Source organism: Protopterus annectens, chromosome 3.part0 (genome assembly GCF_019279795.1).
Source record: "Protopterus annectens isolate FY-2018-M chromosome 3.part0, PAN1.0, whole genome shotgun sequence".
NCBI lineage: Eukaryota > Metazoa > Chordata > Ceratodontiformes > Protopteridae > Protopterus > Protopterus annectens.
Window position 1 is genome coordinate 938,639,614 of NC_056731.1, and position 21,754 is coordinate 938,661,367.

The 21,754-nt window shown below is 39.7% G+C and overlaps 1 protein-coding gene across 1 annotated transcript in view; it reads left to right on the plus strand.

The window, feature by feature from the left end:
- Window positions 1-21,754, plus strand: part of KIF13A (kinesin family member 13A) — a 2,301,375-nt gene that overhangs the window by 2,053,362 nt on the left and 226,259 nt on the right. Inside the window, exon 29 of the mRNA XM_044065730.1 lies at window positions 5,572-6,664. Within this exon, the coding sequence (XP_043921665.1) occupies window positions 5,572-6,664 (1,093 nt within the window). The remainder of the gene's footprint in view (window positions 1-5,571; window positions 6,665-21,754) is intronic.

A 21,754-nucleotide genomic window follows, 5' to 3' on the forward strand; every position in this document is an offset into this window, starting at 1 on the left:
TTCAGAAAATGCACAGTAGAACAATATCTTTCATTCTAACAACTTTCTATGTTTGTAAGAGCAATATTTTTGATGCTTAGTCTAGATTTTTTTGTACTAAGTGGTTGAGAGCTATGCCCGTGTATTCTTTCCTTGCACATCAGCGTCAGGTCGTTTTTTTTTTTTTTTCCACAGATGTTTTTTTTTTTTCCTTCAATAAACATCTTTATTAAATTATCACCTATGACATAGGCAATCTTACATTTATATAAGTGAAAAACAAACAACATTGACACTGCTTTAGTTGCAAGCATTATATACATCACAGACACCATTGAAACAACTGTAGTTGCAAACATTATATGTCACTTATAGTCTATCCAGTCATTGTCAGTTAAGCATTATATGGCTTATTCAAATCCTGCCTCTTAAACTTAATTTCTTCTTTGCATATGTTGTTCCCATAATTCCTATTTCTACTATGTAGTTTGCACCGTCCCTTTTCTAAAGATCCCAATTCCAGTTGTTTTACCTCTGTTACTATATTCACTACTTGTAGTAAAGTTGGTTTAGAAACAAACTAAACTAAACACCAGAAGAGAGCTGTTGTTAAAGGACAAATGGTGAGGGCGGCAAGAATGATTTCTGAAGAGAATGATTTTTTACACGAATGTTCCCATCTGGAGTCTATGTTTATCAAAAGAGGCTATCCTGTTTCTTTAATCAAAGAAATTTCTTTTGAGGTTATTAATAAAAGAAATTCAGGATTTTTTAAGCCCCTTTTAAGTACATCTGATGATATTATTAGAGCAGTCAGCCCAAACATAGATGTTATCTGTAATAACTTTGAGAACTTCCACACAAGTTTTTTATGTACTTACAATTTAGACAGTATTTTAATTAGAGAAATTATTAATAAAAATTGGGTTTTAATTAAGGAAGATACCAGTTTGAGTAAATTATTGGGTGATAAACCGAAAATCACCTAGAGAAGAGGTCCTAACATTAAGGCACTGCTTGAATGTCCTACAAAAAAGGTTAATGGTCACAATAAAGGAATGGTTAAGTGTGGAAGATGTAACCAATGTAAGTTTTTGTGTATTGATAAGGAGGTAATAATCAGGAATGTTCATTACAAGGTCCAAGGTAAACACTCATGTTTATCTAAAGCAGTAGTTTACTGTGCCCTATGCCAAGATTGTCCTGCGTTTTACATAGGTAAAACCGAAAGGGAATTGAGACAGCGTATTTACGAACACCAATACGCAATAACTAAATGGGATAATAATAATGCTTTGGCAAGACATTTGGCTAATAACCCTAACCATAGTTTTAGGTTTGTAGTATAACATCAGGTGACACCAGATCCTAGGGGTAGTCCGTGGCAATTAGATTTGGAATGCCACGAACTTTATTGGCAGATTAGAACTATAGCTTATGTCCATCCTGGCCTTAATGAGTTTGTTTCCATAAAATGTGTGCTTAGAAAATTAGCGTTGAAAAGATAACTTCGTTTATGTTCTGGTTTTTAAAAAATTTTTATACAAGTTAAAATTCACATAATGTATAAAACATGTTAAGTTAGAGTACATAAAGAATAAGATATTTAACATGTTTTATAAACATTACAATTTTAGTGTACTTATTAATTCATAAATAACAATTAATAATTTTTAAACAGTTCATATATATTTATATTCATAAAGTTAATAAGATTAGTTATTTAGGAATTTTATATCTGTGATATGATAGATGAAATTAGTATTTATTATACTTATAACATTTTAGCATATTAAATGGATTTTAGAAGGTTTTTAAAATGTTATTAGTTTGCTACCATTTGCAGTATCTACTATTTATTTAATGAATTACATATTTGTTAATTCATTTTTATTTAGCTGATTTTTGTAAATATGTGTATTGAAATATGTATGACTAGATTTTTATGGACTTATTTAGTTTTAAAGCTTGGTGAAAGTAAAACTCTAGGCTCCAGCTTCACCAAGTGCTTTGCATGCTCAATTGATCTCATAATTGATTATAATGATGTCACTTAGTAATTATGTTATATCTATATAAGGAAGGTTAATTTGTGTACTGAATTGTCTGATGAAGGAAGGGTATTAACCCCTCCGAAAGCGCTAACACAATAAATCATTTTGTCTGTTTGTAGCTGCCAGTTTACTCACTGCCTCTGTGTGGTTAAAGTTGGTTTAGACTTTGATTTCCATTTTCTAGTAATTGCTTTTTTGGCAGCCACCATGATTAGACTCAGCAAGGCTTTACTATGTCTCAGCAGTTCCAATTCTGTATCATAGCTCAAACAAATCATCTCCCCAGTTAATCCAATCCGCTCACTGAGGTTCTTGAGCATCTAAGACTTTCAGGACCTTGGTTTTGGAAGCTATTCTTGACAATTCAAGTGTCTAAAGGAAGCAAATAATGAAGAGTTAGTGTTTTCTGGTGGAGTAAGATATCTGTTAGCGAGGGCTAAATCTCTTTGGGAAAAAAAAAATCTCTATTTCAATTTTCTTTTTTTTTTCCAAATAACAACAATACAATAACTCAAAAACACAAATAAACAATACAAATGCATATCTAAAGAAAACAGACAATCTTGTTTCAAGAAAATTATACAATATATATACACAATATATACACTAGAAGTCACTACATCGTCAAGTAGAGTATGAGAATTCTTATGTTCATTTGGTCTCATAAGGGATAGTAGAATGGGGATAATCTACATAAAAAATAGACAGAAATTCAACCATTTATTGTATGGTTAGGGAAAATATCTAGATACATATATACTAAGAGAAGGGAGAAGATGCAAGAAAAACTTGGTTATACTACATTCATTTCTTATTAAAAGGCTAGCTTTTCATGTCAATTTGTGGGCGAATTTTATTTGTCAAGAATTATATCTAGTAAGTAACCCCAATATTTTTGGTAATAGCGTTTGTTTTTTGTTTTTGAATAAACTAATTTGTGAGATGAGATATATTTGATAGCAAGATTGCTAAAATTTTCCCATGTAATTGGTGACATGACATTCCAATTCTTTGTAATAAAGAATTTAATAAGGGCACGCATTGTAATAAAGACATGTTTTAATATTTTTGGAAGTTGATTGATGTTAATGTGCAGTATAGCTATCTCCCATGTAAGGGTTGATTTTTTCATATCCAATCTTCTCTAATCTTACTCTCAAGGAACACCATAAGTCGTGTATCTTAGTACAGTTCCACATGACATGCAAAATATCAGCTGTTTGATCTGGACAATGGTGACATATAGGCGAAAAGTTAGGATTGAATTTATTTAATTTAGATAAGGTATAATATATATTTATTTACTATAATTTGTGCATATAACAGCTTCTTGAAAGGAATGAATTTCACTGTATTTTCAATGGCTAGTTTCTTATTTTCTTCAGTCAGTGATTGATTTTTCATTTGCCAATAGTTTGAAAATAATAAAGAATTCTGATGTTTTGCACTCATTACAATTTTATAAGTCCTAGAAATTGTTTTCCCTTTAATCGCAAGATTTTCAAGTATTAATTCAACAAAATTTATGTTCTGTAAGTCAGTGTTTGTGAGAATTTAGCATTTAAACGAGGGCTAAATCTCTTGAAGATGCTATGACTAGCATATTGGAGTACAGTCTGGCCATTCCATATAGTTTGCAGAAGGTCATCTTATTTTAAAAGAGCATATGGGAGGGAAAGAACACAACTTGTCATACTGAGCAACGATGACAGGAGATCACAGAAGACTGGGACAAAGTAGAGGTATCGAGTGGCTGCCTAACTTCATTATTCACAAAGGAAAGCTAGGGGGAGCATGCTCTGCTGGCAGGAAAGCAAGACAGAAGAGAGGAGAACACAGGACAGACACCAAAATAGAGACAAAATGAGCCACCTCCTAGAGTTATAAGAAATCTGGCCAGTGTATTGGCATATCCCTCCCCGGCATCTAGTGTTTAACTGCCAGAAGCTTGGAAGATGCAACAGTATTACCCTTATACAAGGGGAGAGGAAAAAATCCATGTAATTGCAGGCATGTTCCTGTAGCAACAGTGACAGGGAAAGTCTTGGAGAGGGGGAGGCTGGTAGCATATCTATTGAATAGCAATTTCCAAGATAGAAGCCAGCATGGGTTCATGGCCCGAAGGAGTAATCAGTCAAGCCAGATCCAATTTTTCTGACTCTGCTACAGATGAACTTGACAGAGAAGTACCAGTAGTCATAGTCAAGCTGAATTTCAGCAGGGCATTTGACTTGGTCCCACACAGAAGGATGATAGGAAAACTGACAGGTAGGGGCTTGGACCAAGACTGAGAAACTAGATAGCGGCCTGGTTGAATGGTAGGACAGAGAGGGTTATTGATGGAAGGATTTACTGACTTCTGAGATTAAATGTGGCCCTGATAATTTCAACTTGTGAACAGAGTACTAGTAATGCATGAAACACCTTGTTGAAGTTTAGTGGTGAGTCTGGTAGTAGTAGTGGTACATGTAATGAAGCCATACCTTCCCATTCCTTTGGCAGTAATAGTTGAAGGTTAAATTACGTCTCACAGCAGCATCTGCTGTCAATTTACAGGTAAGGAGGTAAGTAGTACCATCTTTTGAAGGATGAGTTCCTTGAAAATAACTTCAACAAAATCATCACACAATATGAAATATTCAGTAAAATAAGATGCTATATTTTCTTTTGAGAGAAAGAGAGAGAGAGAGAAATGAGAAACCTGTGCACTTGCTTACTTCTGCAGGGACCTCTGCCAGCCTTCACAATCCACTAACTTTTTACTAGAAAGTCCAAGGTTCCACATCTGCACACACATGACAGTTTGCAGTTTCCACTCTGCTTAGTGCAATAGTTTGGGATGTTGTAGGTACCTGGAGAAAACCCATGTTGAAGACTGGAAGGATGTGCAGATGATGCACAAAAGGCACCCCAGCCAAGAAATGAACTAGCGAACCTATTGTGAAGTAACAGAGCTACTCAGTCTGCCACTGTGCTACGCAGCACTTTAAATTTATTTGTTTGTCCTGTCATAACTGAGAAAGTCCACCTGAGCCAACGGCCCATTTTCAGCAGAGGCCCGGGAAGAAAAGCTCTACAACATATTCAAAAACATTTAAACAGTAGTTGATGAGTAATTATATGTAAGGGGAGAAAATCCCAGCAACAGAGTAAATATTTTACATTGAGTTGGGGAGAAAGGTTCCACAAAACACACAAATATATTTTGTAATAGTTTATAAGTAAATTATATACAATGGGAGAAAATCTTTACAACAGATGAAACACAGTTAAATAGTTTACACCTAAATGTATTTTTCAAGGGGTGAACCAACTTTAGCTGTTGGGGCTTAAATGTTAAAATGTGTGTTCGGTGATAGTGTTCTAGTTTAATTACAAGTGCATATATGTTATGTATAAACTCAGTAACGGTTTCATAAATCAGTCTTAGAATTAAGTCACAGGTTAGTAGACCATCTTTATTCATCATTTTATTGAATCGATTTCTGCAAACATTGGCAAAACTATTTAAAGCCTTTTTTTTTCTTTCTTTACATAGGATTCTGAGGAAGACGAACATGATCTAGAGGTGTTGGATAATAAAAATGTAGTTCGCCACAAACTGCACAGTTTTCAGCAGTATGTTCCAGAGGACTTTGCAGACTTCGAAGTGTACAATGCTAGCCTGGAAAGTAGGGAACTGACTTGCTGTAAGCCAGACTTCAGTTCCCGAGTGCTAGAGAAGGAGGTGTCTCGCAGTCCTACCACTAGTAGTATGACCAGTGGCTACTTTTCCCACAGTGCCTCTAATGTCACCCTGTCTGATGTTCTAGTACCTAATAGTGAAAGCACAGACCAGCTAGACAGTCAAGTGCAGAGCTGTGAAGCATGTGATTCTGCCTCTTCATTAGTTCCAGTAGATTCAAAACATGCTGTGCATAAGGAAACTGAAGAACAGCAGAGAAGTAAGACAGGTACTGTAACTGTGTTATCCCAAGAGCAAAGTGGATTACAGAAGGCTATCATTGATTCTCCAGAGATCAGAAAAACACGCTGCCCTACCCTACGCAAGATAGACTCTTGTCCAGCACTGTATTCTTCTCTTAGCTTAGTGAAACCCAAACCACGAGAAATAGTAGAGTACCCTTTAGATATTGTGGAGGATCATGCTTTTACTGAATTTATGGGTGTAGAAGATGGTAAGGCAAACTTTGAAGACTGTAGTAATGCTTCAGTTTGCACAGTAGTACCTGTAGATACTGAAAGAAATTTGCACTACACTGCACCAAACTTGTTTGAAAATACATGCACTTCACAGAAAACCTTCTCAAATCATGTACCTTCTGTGCCACTCAGCAGTTTGCCAGACTGTGTTGAAAACCCAGAAAGCCTAATCAAGGAAGATACTTTCTGTGAATACAGGACTTCACCTACAAACTCTTCTGTGCATGAACCATCTGCTGAAAAGAACCATTCATTTCTGTCAGACAGTGAAGACGAAACATCTGTAGAGCAAGTGGAAACCTTACTAGACTGGGTTGCAGAGGGAGAGCAGGTCTGCATAGGAAGTAATACTGGAACTGTTCGCTATGTTGGTCCAGTAGATTTCTCACATGGAACATGGGTTGGAGTAGAACTCAGTGTTCCAGCAGGTAAGAAGTAGTTCTTTTTTAAACCACTAATAAATGAATTTGCTTTTCTTTCCCAGTGCTGCTATCTTTTTTTTCAGGTGGGGTCAAATCATGTTTACTGTACTTATGACCATGTCTCTGTGTTTTGTTTCACACCCCATTGATTAGTATGTCTGCCTTGGAATTAGGGTTTGAGTGGCACATTAAGTGTACATTGCTTTTGGTATTGTGTATAGTACAGTGGAACATGGAGGTGTTCAAACTGACTGTAGCAGATACCAACTTTTAATGTTGCAGTCTTTTAGACATTTCCATGCATTTTTCTTATTTTCAGGTTCATTTTATTACTACTGACTGTAGCAGATACCAACTTTTAATGTTGCAGTCTTTTAGACATTTCCATGCATTTTTCTTATTTTCAGGTTCATTTTATTACTACAGACTATTTCAAAACAGGTTATGCTATATCATGGAATTCTGTTACTTTAATGGTGGGTGAAGGCACACAGAATTGGTGCGCAACTAATTTTATATGCAGTATGGCATTGCATCTCTGAATAGACAGGATAGAATAAAGTAGGGGAAAGAGGGAGCTGTGACACGTTAATGTACTGCGTATGCCAGATTATAAGCTAGTACCCTCGGGTGTTTACTGAAGTATTGCATCAACAACAGGGACAATGCTTAAATTGTTCCATTAAGTCTTCTGTGTATGCATGGATTTTTATAATTACTTTTCTCATACTGTTTTTATTAGTGTCAGCAGATGAAATGGTACCTATTTTGTTTGGGAGATCTTCCATTTGATGGATGGTAACTGCAGTAATGAAATCTCCTTAATCTCAACTTCCTGAATTTGACCACAGTTGTGTGTTTCTTTTTTTTTTTTTTAAACCTTTGTAGAGTGTTTCTCTCTTCCCTGGGCTTGTGTGACCATGAAGCTAGTGTGTGTAAGTAAGGATGTATTCACGGAGAGCAAAGCCCCCTGTGTAGGGGATTGGAAGGGAGGCTTGCCCCCTACAAGAAATGCTTTGCAACGAAATCAGCTACAATTCCAGTTTGTGTTTGATGAGTTTGCTAAGGGTTTGGGGGGTTAGCAGGGCTACAGTTCAATTGCCTGTAGTGGACTTTCTCTTTTTTTCTACTTGTTGGATCTAAAGTTTGGTTTATCTTCTCTTTCTCTGGATAATTTTTCTAGGTAGCTGCCTTGTTCTTGGGAGACAGCACCTTGTCCATTGCATTGCACCCTATATTGTCATAATATTAGGCAATCCTAAATCTATCCACTTGGCACACCAGCTCTTTTCTGCCACTTGTGTCAAATCTCAGTCCTATTGCTCGTCTCAAAAAGCTCCTCATTTCCTCATACCTGAAGCATCATACTCTTCAAAATGTTTGTAGATGTTGGATAATAAGACCAGGGGCGGCCCGTGCTATTGGACTGCCGGACTGCAGCCCCCCCAGCTGTAAAGAAAAGTAAAGAAATAAAAAGTAAAGAAATAAAACAATTTAAAATTTGCGGATAAAAAAAACAGACTTCGTGCATGCACTAGTCGGACTGCTGCTGAGACAGTCTGGAGCATGGGCAGACTGTCTCAGCAGCAGTCCTGACTGGGAAACATGTAACATGCAGAGATCCCAGAAGTCTATGCAGTTTTAACTGCATAGACTGTCGCTGGAAAAAGATCGGACCCGGACTGCAATGTCGGCAGGCAGGGCTGGAGTCTCGGATCTCGCGGTGGAGGTGCTCCAGGAGTCTTGTTGGGGACCTCGTGGTGGGTGTAATGCGGGCAGTGGAGCTATGGGTGTCGCTATGGAGTCTGAAAGGATTTGGATTTAATCAAGGGATCTACATGTACTGAAGGGATTTGGAGTGTCGCCCAGGTAGGTAAGGTGTGTGTGTGTGTGTGTGTGTGTGTGTGTGTGTGTGTGTGTGTGTGTGTGTGTGTGTGTGTGTCGCTCCAGGTAGGTAAGGTGTGTGTGTGTCTCGCTCCAGGTAGGTAAGGTGTGTGTGTCCCCAGGTAGGTGTGTGTGTGTGTGTGTGTGTGTGTGTGTGTGTGTGTGTGTGTGTGTCGCCCAGGTAGGTAAGGTGTGTCGCTCAGGTAGGTAAGGTGTGTGTTGCTCAGGTAGGTAAGGTGTGTGTAGCCCCAGGTAGGTAAGGTGTGTGTGTGTGTGTGTCTCGCTCAGGTAGGTAAGGTGTGTGTGTCACTCCAGGTAGGTGTGTGTCGCTCCAGGTAGGTAAGGTGCGTGTGTGTGTGTGTGTGTGTGTGTGTCTCGCTCCAGGTAGGTAAGGTGTGTGTGTGTGTCGCTCCAGGTAGGTAAGGTGCGTGTGTGTGTGTGTTGCTCCAAGTAGGTAAGGTGTGTGTGTGTCGCTCCAGGTAGGTAAGGTGTATGTGTGTGTGTGTGTGTGTGTGTGTGTGTGTGTGTGTGTGTGTGTGTGTGTGTGTGAAATGCCCCAGTTGCTACATACTGGTGGCTAGAACAAACTCATGGTGGTGTGGTAGGGAATACCTCAGGCTTAAACCATGTACCTTGTATGCAGGTGTTAAGGACCTGAATTCCCTACCCATCACCATTTGTAAAAAATTGCAGATTTTTGCCTCATATTTGATCTGATCTGTTCCTCATAATATATGTGGCTTCTAAATGTTGCAATGCTTGATATTTGATTGTGCAGTGGTAGCATTGTTGCCTCACAGCTGCAGGTTCTCAGGTTTGATTCTTGGCTGGGGTGCCTTCTGTATGGGGTCTGCATCTTCTCCCTGTGTTTGTGTGGGTTTGCTTTTGTGTCCTCCCATGTTCCAAAGACATGTCTGCATTATTTCTTCCTGGGCCTCTGTTGAAAATTTTTTTGTTCCAAGTCAAACTGTCCTGATTAACAAATGTTAAATAAACTTGACAGGCATTTGAATTTCAGACTTCAGGTTTCTGAATGTTTAATTCCTTACATATTTGATGGTGCAGTGGTAGCATTGTTGCTTCACAGCTATAGGTTTTCTGGTTTGATTCTTGGCTGGGGTGCCTTCTGTGGTAGTCTGCATCTCATCCCTGTGTTTGTGTGTATTTGCTCTGGTGTCCTGCCATTTTACAAAGACATGTGTCTGCAGTATTTCTCCCTGGGCCTCTGCTGAAAATTGTTTTTGTTCCGTCAGAAGTAAAATTGACAGGCATTTGAATTCCAGACTTCATATTCTTCAGAAAATGCATAGTAACACAACCTTTTATTCTAGCCATTTTCTAAGTTTTTAAGATGAATATTTGAAATTTGTCCTTATTTTTGGGACTGTATTACCCCATTATTGGCTTTGTCCAGGTTTTTTGTGCTAAGGTTGACAGCTATGGCAAGGACTGAATTCACTGAATATGTTTGAGGACTGTATTCCCTCATTACTGGGTTTGTCCAGGTGTTTTGTGCTAAGAGGTTGACAGCTATGGTGAGAACTGAATTCATTAAATGATAGCCATTTAAGTTTCAGTCTTCCGCTCTTTCACAAAGCAGCTGATTTGGCATAGTGGTATGTTGCTCTGACTGTTTTGCACAGGGACATTGGTAGTAAAATGTATGGTGATAACAGCATTTTTCTTTCACAAAGCAGCTGATTTGGCATAGTGATATGTTGCTCTGACTCTCTTGCACAGGGACCTTGGCACTAAAATTTATGGTGGTAACACAGCATTTTATTCTAGCAACTTTCCAAGATTATACAAGCAATGTTTAATGTGACCCTGGTTTTTGGACTTTTGACCCCCTCCCCCCCAAGTAAATTTGGCTTTTTCCAGATTTCTTGTGCTGCGAAGTTGAGATGCAGTTGAATATTGAGTAGATTTTACAATTTTACAAGGAGCTGAAAGCTGCAGGGGAAGAGAAGTTTAGTGATGCTTATGCTAAGTCAGCTTGCATTGTTAATAGCACAACAGGTTGTGTTCTTGCTTTTGATGCAGAACGTTGTTGGTTCTACACCCACAAGGGGTGAATGCTGCCATACTGAAAAAAGTACAGTTTTGTACCTTCCATAAATGTAGATGTTCGAGTGTTCAGCCTGCTGCAGTCATCACACTTGGGTTATCCTGCCGTCAGGCAGTCCCGCAGTCGGCCCAAATTCCAAAGTCTTGGTCCGGCGTCGGTTGCTGTCGCTTCTTCCTGACGTCAGTGCACCAGGGGTATATAAGAGGCATCCAACGCCATTTTCTTCAGTTTTTCTTGCCCCAGATGTCAGGTGCCCCCAATAGGTAGGCAAAATATATGTATGTAGCTAGATAAAAATAAAACAATACCTTTAGGCACACGCAAATACACCACAGAGGTTGTATAGGATAGAGTGGTGTAGATAAGTTCAGCTAGTACAGAGGGGATGGAGGGAGGGTAACCTGGACTGCAGCAGGGTGAACACTCGAACATACATTTATGGTAGGTAGAAAACTGTACTATGTTCATCGTGTTACCCTGCTGCAGTCATCACACTTGGGTTGAATCCCAAAGCTAAGGATGGGAGGTGGAGTTAAACAGGGTTAGAAGAAGCTAGTAGGCCCTGCAAGACTGCAGGGGCAAAACCAGCTCTAGTTTTAGAATACAGAGGTAGTGATAGTGTTTGGTGAAGGTGTGCACCGAACTCCAAGTTGCAGCTTCCAGAATATCCTTGGTTGGCACTCCCCTGAGGAAGGCTGCTGATGTAGCTGTAGCCCTGGTGGAGTGGGACCTAATGTTAGCAGGTACCGGTTTCCCATGATGCGTGTAGCAGAAACGTATGCAATGCCCTATCCATTTAGAAATGGTCTGTTTTGAGATAGCTTTTCCTTGTGAACCTGTAGCATAGGCTACAAAGAGCTGCTCAGTTTTTCTGAAAGCCGTAGTTTTATCCAAGTAGTAACATAACTGCCTGTGAATGTCCAAAGAGTGCAGGAGTCTTTCTCCTTTGTTCTGGGGATTTGGGAAAAAGGTGGGCAAATGAATGGTTTGGTTTAGGGCCACACTGGATACCACCTTTGGCATAAAGGAAGGGTTACTTCGTAGAGAGACTCTGTCTTGATGAAAAATGAGGAAAGGCTCCACTGCCATTAGTGCCTGTAGCTCTGAGACTCTTCTAGCTGAGGTTATTGCTAGTAGCAGGGCAGTTTTCCATGATAAAAACTGTAAATCAGCTGAAAAAGCTGGTTCAGAGGGCAGCAGTGTAAGCTTTTCCAGAAAAAAGTTGAGATCCCAAGTAGGTGTTGGTGCTCTCCTTGGCGGTCTTATGTTCTTAGCCCCTCTGAGGTACTGTCTTAGGAGTGGATGTGAGAATAAAGGAGGATCCGTGTCGTAATGAGCTGAAATTGCTGAGGCGTGGATCTTAATAGATGAAAAGGAAAGTCCTTTGTGCAACATCTCAGTTAAATATTGTAGAATCTGAGGAATGTTTGGATCAAGTGGATTTTGGCCTGTAGCCTGGTTCCAGGCACAAAATCTTTTCCATTTGTCTGAATAGGTTTTCCTGGTGCTGGGCCTCCTGGCCTCCAGAATGACATCCATAACAGCTTTGGATAGAGGTGTTGGCTGGTTGTTTAGGTAATTTGCCATGCAGCCAGGTTTAATATCTTGAGCTGGCTGTGTAGAATCTGATTGTCTCACTGGGAGAGCAGGTGAGGAATCTGTGGTAAAATCCATGGTGGGCCGTGGGCCATGTTCCTTAGAATTGGGTACCAATGCTGGCGTGGCCAGTCTGGTGCAATGAGTACCATTTGTGGCCTCTCTAATCTGACTTTCAGCAGTACCTTTGCTAGAAGAGGCAGTGGAGGAAAGGCATACACTGTTAATGTTTTCCAACTGAATGAGAGGGCGTCCACTTTCCAAGCTTGTGGATGGTATGTCCTTGTGCAAAAGTTTTGAAGTTAGTAGTTTTGGGAGCTTGCAAACAGATCTATGTCTGGGCGTCCCCATTTTTGAGCTATCATTGCAAGTACTTGTGGATCTAGTTTCCACCGTGTGGATCCATGATGTTACTGCTTAGGTCGTCTGCCAATGTGTTTTTCTTTCCTGGCAGGAATTGTGCTTGTAATTGAACCTGGTAAGACAGTGCGGTGTTCCACAAGGTCATTGCTTGCCTGCATAGAGGGTAGGAATGTGTGCCCCCTTGCTTGTTTATGTATCACATTACTGTGGTATTGTCTGTCTTTATTATTAGTTGTCTTGGGTGTAAGAGGTCCTTGAAATCTGTTAGGGCATTCTGTACTGCTAGCATTTCTTTTTGATTGATATGCAGATGCCTCTGATCTGTAGTCCATTTGCCCTAAATGCACTGTCCTGCCATGTGTGCTCCCCAGGCATAGTCCGATGCATCTGTTGTCATAGTTTGCCTGGCTGTGGGTAAGGTGAAAGGCTGACACTTGTTGAGGTGACATGCCTGTGCCCACCATAGAAACTCCTGTTGAAGGCAGGGAATGAGTGGTATCATTGTTTCCAAGCTGTGGCTGTGCTGAGTCCATACGCTTTTCAGGTACCATTGTAATTTCCTCATATGCAGTTTTGCAAATGGTATTAGTAGTATGCAAGATGCCATGAATCCCAAGGCCTGCAGAATTTTTCTTGCAGGGAGTTGGGGTTTTGTTGCCATTATTTTGAAATATTGAGTCAGCTGTTGTTGCTTGTCTGGCATGAGATAAGCCATCTGGGCCGTTGTATTCAAGCTGGCACCCAGGAATATTATGTTTTGTGAGGGCACTAGTTTTGATTTCTTTTCGTTTGCTGTGTACCCTAGGCAATTTAGAAGGTGTTTGACAAATGCCAGATGCTTTAAAAAAATGTCCTTGCTTTCTGCTTGAATAAGGCAGTCATCCATGTATGGGTATATTTGAATTCCTCTTTGTCTGCAGTATGCAATGAATGGTGCCAGGCATTTTGTGAAGACCCTGGATGCAGTAGATAAGCCAAAGGGCAGTGCAGAGAATTGATAATGCGTTGAACCTGCAATTAAGCAGAGGTATCTTCTGCAATTTTGTCTGATAGGGACATGCAGGTATGCCTCCTTGAGGTCCAACGTAACTAGCCAAGCATTCTTGCCCAGCATGGGAAGAAGCTTGCTGTAGTGTTAGCATCTTGAATTTTGGTACTTGCAGATAGGTGTTCAGAATTGAAAGATCCAGAATGGGTCTCCATGCTTTGTCCTTTCTTGGGACTAGAAAGAGTCTTGAGTAAAATCCTTGTCCTTGCTCCTGTGTAGGTACCTGTTGAATGGCTCTCATGTCCATGAGAGCTATAATTTGTTTTTGTGCCTCTGCCCATTGATTTGGTGGCAGGTTTGGCATTCCTTTTATCCTTGGTAAGGTATGAAAATGGAATCTGTATCCTTGAGAGACAATGTTTAGGACCCATTTGCCTTTTGTGATGATGTGCCAGTTGTCTGCAAAAAATGCTAAATTTCCTCCCAAGGGAGCTGCCGGGAGAGATTTGCATGGTAGTTTGGGGATTGAGTAATGGTATTTGTCTTCTACTAGCTTGGGGGCCTGTTTTCTCCTCCTTTCTGGGTAGCAGTACCTCATTGGCGAGGTTTGTAAGGGCCTTGTGACTGACCTCTGCCCCTTGGGCGTCTGTATTTGCCCCTCTGTGATCTGTCAGAAGTTGGAAAGGACCAGTTTTTTGTTGGCCAATTTCTGCTGAAACGAGGGGGTTGTACCTACAAAAAATCCTTGACCGTCTGCATAGACTTTGCCTTATCCTCCATTTTCTTTAAAACCTCTTCTGCTTTGACACATCCTGCTGTAAAGGTGCATCCAATAATTTTGCTTTAACATGATCAGGAAGGGTTTGTTCTTTTAACCAAGCATGTCTACGTATGACAGAGCCAGTAACAGCTGCTCTACAGGAAGCTTCTAATGAATCAAATCCGCATTGTAAAGTATGTTTGCACACCTGTTCAGCTGCATGCAACAGATCCTGCATTTCCTTGAATTCAGACTGTTCAGTATGTATGCTCATTTTTTGTTTTAAATAAGACATTAGGAATTGCTGATATTTCAGCATGTGAAACTGACAATTTAATGCTCTCATAGCCAGAGTTACTGAGGTGTATATTTTCTTTCCCCATCTATCTAGGGCTCTGGAATCCCTTTCAGAGGGCACAGGATTTTTAGCCATAGAAGCTTTAGCTCCCTTAGGACCCTGGGAAATTGTTTCTGGGTCAGCCACAGGGCTTCTATAAAGGAATTTGTGTGAGTCAGGTACTCTGTAGTATCTGTCTGGTTTGGCTGGAGCAGGAGGTAGACAGTCTGGTTTTAGACTAGACTCCAAGTAAACCTCATCCACAATATCTAAAACTGGAGGGATAGCAAGAGATCTGTGCTGGGGTATTAAAAGGAAATCTCTGAGCCTTTTCTTAGAATCAGAGTAGTCCTGGCCATCCCAGTGGAAATGTTCCCTCATGGTATGTAAAGTTTCCCCAAAGGAGTAGTCTTCAGGGGGAGATGCTGAGGGAATAGAGTCTTCAGCATCAGAGTCTTCATAAGGTGGAAAAGTGTAATCCTGTTCCTCAGAGGAATCTGAGGAAATTGAAACCTGGTCAGAGGAAGCATAATCCTCCTCTTGTCTTGGTCTTTTATCAGGAGGGGGATGGGAACCCCTGATTAGGCTAATCAAATCTTCAGCCATCTTAAGCTTCTGTTTCTTAGGCATGGGGCCTTGAACTGTAGACTGTTGTACAGTCTTCTTTGGTTTTAAAGGAGTTTTAAGCTTAGCATAAGATTTAATGGTGAGTGTAGTCAGTCTGAAGACACCTTCTGCAACCGAAGGTGTTTCCACTGCACCGGGGTCTACTTCTGCTCCGGTGTCGGAAGGGCCTAATGAAGATGGCTGCGTCGGCCTAGTAGACTCCGCTTGAGAATCCGCAGCTGTCTGGGGTTCCAGTTCTGCGGTCGTCAGGGGCTGCGTAGGCACCTCACTGAAAACCAGAGAACTGGCAACAGGCCCAGCAGAGGCCTCGGAATCTGGCTTGTTCCTAGGCTGCCTGTCCTTATCCTTGCGTTTTTTATGCATGCCGGTCGTCAGCTGTTCCGATGGCATGATATAATTAAATTTCCTACCAAAGTAATGTCGAAGTCAAAACGCCATTTGATAGTTCGTTTATTAAACCTAGCACAAAAACAACAACCTGTGACGTCGTGGTCTGGGCCTAGGCAAGGAATACAACAGGAATGAAAGTCCTTATGAGGTATTTGCTTCCCACAAGAAATGCAATTGTTAACTTTTTCTGACATCGGAATGAGGCAAGAAAAGGTTCCCCAACGGGGTACTTAGCTTTATTGAAGACTTCGGATTTAAATTTGAATCGAAAATCTCAGGTGTCGGCCGACCGGCACTTGTGAACTGCTTCTGCTTCGGGCACCGTGCGGCAAGAAAGACTGAAGAAAATGGAGTCGGATGCCTCTTATATACCCCTGGCGCACTGACGTCAGGGAAGAAGCGACAGCAACCAACGCCGGACCAAGACTTTGGAATTCGGGCCGACTGCGGGACCGCCTGACATCTGGATAACCCAAGTGTGATGACTGCAGCAGGGTAACACGATGAACATGATAAGATACTAACTATGAGCCTGTTATCAGTTTGCCATCCATTTCCTATTGCAATATTACTAGGTTATCATTTTTAATGTAATATAGGCAATTTATTCCTCAGGGGCATCAGACACTATTTTTCTATGAAACCATGAAATATAAAGGTGTTTGCTAGCAGCAACCTCTTCATTAGTTACAGATTTATTTGATGTGGAATTATTTAGATGACTTTTTTACTTCTTCAGAGATTGTGCATATTTACTGATAATGGTGGACTGTAGAATTGTGCATATTTACTGATAATGGTGGACTGTAGAATTGTGCATATTTACTGATAATGGTGGACTGTAGAAGTTTAAGTAGACTTTTATGATGGAAATGTTCTGAACTGGGCAGTTTTGTCATTATGGGTGCATGCATTTTGTTTCATTGTTTACTGGAAAGATGTTCTGAATTGGGCAGTTTTGTCATTATTGGTGCATGCGTTTGTTTCATAGTTTACTGGAAAAATGTTCAAAACAATAGGAATGTGTATCAAAGAGCATATTAAGAGTTTCATATGCAAGGGGCCTATGATTTGAAAACAGCCCAGTATTAATCTTTATCTGCCACTGGTAAAATGTATTTTCTTTGAATGTGGGTTTCAATGCTGTTTCAATGAATGTGAGTTTCAATGGCAGAGAAGTTTTAATGCTAAGTTTGTTTAGCAGATGTCTTAGTGTTTGTGCTGTAAAATGCAAAATAAAACTTTCAAATAAAGTCCAAATCATCATAGAAGTAAATCAGTATGCACATTAGTGTTTATGGTAAATGGAGTGAAATAGCCAAGTAATGGATCATTGGAATGGCTGCAGGGGGAGGCTCCATTCGACCATGATTTTGTGAGGGAAGGGGCAAACTTAGACAGCCCCAGCTGAACTATACTTCCCAACTGTCCAGATTTTCAAAGAATTAATAGATATTTGCTTCTTATTTTTGGTTTGTTCCTCATAAAGTTTGTGGTTTTCTGGCAAATCATTTAGGAATTAAGTCACTAAATAATGACACACTGAGTTTCAGACTTCATAACCTTAAGACCTGTTGTTCTATCAACTGTCTCAGTTTATACAAGAGCAATTTTTAGTACTGTTTATATGTTCCCCCAATATATTTGGCCTTGTCCAGATTTATTGCATTAAAAGGTTCAGAGGTACATGCAAATAAATTGCTTTACAGAATTAGGCATAGCCAAACATCTCAACTGTCCCTGATTTTGGTTTGGCTCAAAATGTTGCTCTTCCCCCTAATAATCCCTCCGCAAAATAGCAATTTTGGAAGAAAACATGGAGGGTTTACAATTAAGAAATAACTGTAATAATCAGAGTTATAGATTACTTTTATTTCAGAAATGCATGTAGATTCTTTTATTTTGTCAGCTGCTCAGGTTAGCAGTACTAATATTAAAGTGTCCCTTCTTTGACAGGTTCCCAGCTGTATTGTGTGGCTATTTTATATTTTTACATCACATTTTTTGGCAAATTAGTGACAAATCATTAAAGACTGAAGTTAGAAAATAATGACAGACATTTGAGTTTCAGATTTCATACCATTCAGAAAATTCATACTAATGCAAGACCTATTCTATTATTTTTCTAAGTTTATAAGAGCAATATTTAAAAATTGTCCTTATTTTTGGTTCTTTGTCCCACTTCTTTGTATGGCTTTGTCCAGATTTCTTGCTCTGAGGTTGAGAGGTATGACAAATGTGTCAGGGCCATAACAGTCAGCCAGAGCCGTTTCAAATTGTGACATACTTGTTGCACCCCACTCCCCCATGTAGTGACTCTGGATGTGTTGAAGCAAGGCAAGGAGTAGTTATGCAGTGTAAATGTGCAGAGTATCCCCCCATCCAAGGTAGACACAAGTACTAGAGTGGCTTTTCATCTGTCCTTGATTTTTGCAAAATGGTCTGGTTTCTGTCATATTTTTGTACTGTTGATTTATGCTTATTACTCAAAGTGCCTGTTGCTCTGTGTTTAAGTAGCAACACTTTAATGACCATCAGGTAAGCTTGGCTGAGATCGTAAGATGCAAGTAAGCTTTAATAAGCATACTGTTAAAGAACTGCCAACATTGAAAGCCTTTCTGTTGTTGCCATGTAGAGAATACTTAACTAGATAATGTTATAAGCCTTGGGTATTGAAATGCATATGACAGTATTTGTAATAAAGGACAGGATTACATTATTTTAAGAAGCTCATTACACTTGGAGACTTCCAGGCATCTCTGCAGGCTTTACCCGTAAACTAAACAGAATGCCAATCTTATGGTCCATAACCTGTAGAGTAATCCTTTTAAGCAATGTATCTTGAGCTTATTTCTTGTTTGCTTTTCATTTTTTACTTTGATCATGTTTTCCTCATGAAACAAGTAGATAGTTGTCAGGCAGCAGGTCTTTTTTTGGATAATAAACATTTTTACAAGTGGGGGCATCAGAGATTTCTACTTTCAGCATGTTACTTGGTACTTTAATATAGCTGAATATAAATTATAATTAGAACTGCAATGCAAGAAGTGGTTTGAGTTGAGTGCTGCTTGTTTTTCTTATACTTGATTTTGACTGGCATTTCATTAATGTATTTAAAAAGTAATTTATTTTTTCATGTCTCACAACCTTTTTGTTTCCATCTAGATATTAAGTAAGCTGTCATGCAGCCAATGCATTGAAATATTTTTATTCTTCTACACTTCGTTTTGTCTTGACTGGACTCTCATAATGACGGTTTGGCACCCAGGGCAGTGTATTTAGTTAGTTTTTGTGGTTTTGAGCATAGCTCCTCCCCTTTCTAGTTGGCCACACCCCTTCCCGTTGACCCCAACCATTCAGCTGTCTCCTGCAGCCCCCCTTTGATTTGAAGTCACCAGCCGCCACTGAATAAGACAAGACTTAGAAAAACCCTATCTCTACTGTTTGGGGAAGGAGCATGTCATGAAGCAGGCAGTTATTCAGTCTATCATCTGGCAGATCAGTATATATTAAGTAATCCCCTGCTCAATTCATCTAAAAAGTACCAATAGAAACCGAATAATTGAAACCAAAATAACACGAACTGCAATAATTGCACGACAAGTAATTGCTAAAACATGTATCATAAATATTACACTAACACAATGTAAAATACACAGAATAATATAAATTACAGCACTTAAAAAATACACTGAACAATGAGACAGGCAAAGTGGAATAAAGTATTTAATGGTGATTTTATTTAGATTCAGAACTCCCTAGAAGTACTTTTGGTCATGGTCCCTGGAGACAGAAGAATGAGGAGTGCCGTCATTGTTTAGGTATAAATCCTCCACTTCCTCATACAGTAATACAAGACAAATTATAATCAAATACCTCTAGTTCAATTACTAACAATGTGATGGCTTCAAATATTGAGCAGATAGACACTCAGTTGTGTAACACACACCACAGATATAGCAGTTAAGTGCTGCATTACCCTGTAGATATAAGTGGGAGAAACTGTTAGCTTATTTCAGTATCCAGGGAATGGTGACATTTGAAAGTCCCCATTATAGAGATCAGAGGGAGAATCCACTTGCAGCTTCGGTCCTTTGTGTGAAGCACCAGTAAAAAACAGAAAAATCATTGGTAGACAGCAGTCCCATCTTCTTGAAGCTGTGTCCATTTATTTTTTTAAACACCTTTTTAAATTATCACTTAAGACGTAAGCATTCATTAACAGAATGGAAAACGAACCATTTTAACATTTTCCATTTAAATACAATATACATTACATGTATTTTCTTTGTGACTGTTATCAGTCCAACATTATAAAAAATGCTGAATTCCTGCCTTCCCTTAAACCTCAGTCCTCCTTCTGCTGAACATTATTATGTATGTATTGTTCCTACAGTTTTCATATTCTTTTATGTAATTTGCTCCTTCCCTTTTCTAAAGATCCCTATTCCAATTATTTTCTCTCTTATAATATTCAGTACCTCGAATACAGTTGAAGACTTTGATTTCCATTTTCTAGTAATTGCTTTTTGGCATCCAACAGAATTAAACTTAATAAGGCATTATAATGTCTAGGCAATTCAGATCCTGTATCCCAGCTCAAAAGAATCATTTCCTTACTTACAGCCATTTGCTCACCCAATATTTCTGACATTTCTGTAGGGAATTTTTAAAATCTGCCAAGTAATTACAATCCCAAAACATATGTTCCCAGTAACCTCTTTGTGCTCCATCACAGCTCCTATATTTGCTATCTGCCTGAGGAAAAATTCTTTAAAGTCTACTTGGGATATAAAAATACGTATGTAAACAATTCCAAGCAAAGCTTCTAAACCTTCTAGACTTGGTTGCATAATTGGGACCCATACATATGGCTTCCCATTGTCTTCCTGTAAATTGTTTTTCCACGCTGTCTTCCCAAACTTTTCTCTAACATTCTCTGATCGATTCTTAGTTGGTATGGAATGTTTTATGTGCCTTATTAATTATCCCTTTTTTAGCAGCTGCTTCTGTTGTAGATTCATCTAAAACTTCTTCCAGAGCAGGCCTTTCACTTAACATTCCCCTATCCCTTTTTCTTTGCCTGTGCTCTGAGATCAATATATGCCCTATTATGAGACAGCCTTCCAGCCTCTGTGTGGTACATCCCTGATTGAGGGCTTGAGTTCCCTCCCACATTTTGGTCCCACCTTAGGGTTATGCTTCAGGGTATGGACATCCCCATCCCGAAGTTAGCTGGGCAGTAGCACACCTGTGACTAGCTGGATCCAGGGGAATGGTTTATCAAGTCTCTTGGACATAGCTTGCTAATGTAACTCAGAATCAGGAGCTCTTTTCCCTGAGCTTGCACCCACTAGGTCCAGCACTTTTTTTTTTGGCCCATGTAACTGGTTCATCTCCGAGGCCTTAGCTTGTAAATGTTTTATCTCCCAAGCCCCTGTTTATACTCATCAAGGGTATCAGAACTTGTCAGAGGTTTGGGATGCATGGCTAGACTTAAAAAGGCCCTTGTGGTCATTAGCTTATTAAACACCTATGAACCTATGTTATGGAACATCAAACAGATCCTCTGACTCCTGGGTCTACGATTCAGGCCTTAGACTTTAAGCAGTGTTTGAAGTATGGCAGGCTTTTCCTTCTTCCTTCTCACCTTTCCTTCCTTCAGGTAATCAGTGGACCTGGAGACTGTTGCCTTAGAGATTGACTGTGAGACCTTCCCACCTCTGCTCCTCTCAAGATGGCCTTTCTTGTAAATAGACTTTTCAGACTCATGAGGTTCAGTATGGACTGGCCTGTAGCCCCATTCTTCCCATCAGTAAGAGTATCAATGAGTTTGTGAGAAGGAAAATGGAGAAGCATTTCGTGCAAAGGAGTAATGAGGTTTTGGAGGAGGTGAAACCTGGCCTGTGACATATTTCAGGACTGCTGGATGGATATGTGTGATTACAGTTAGTTTGAGTTTCTACATCCTCAGTAGGTCATCATGATGCCAGTTAAGCAATGAGTGGCTAAAGTGTTAAATTGGGAGAATTAGGTGGCCAAACAGATAATGTGGATCAGCATTTGCATGCAGTAGAGAGAGC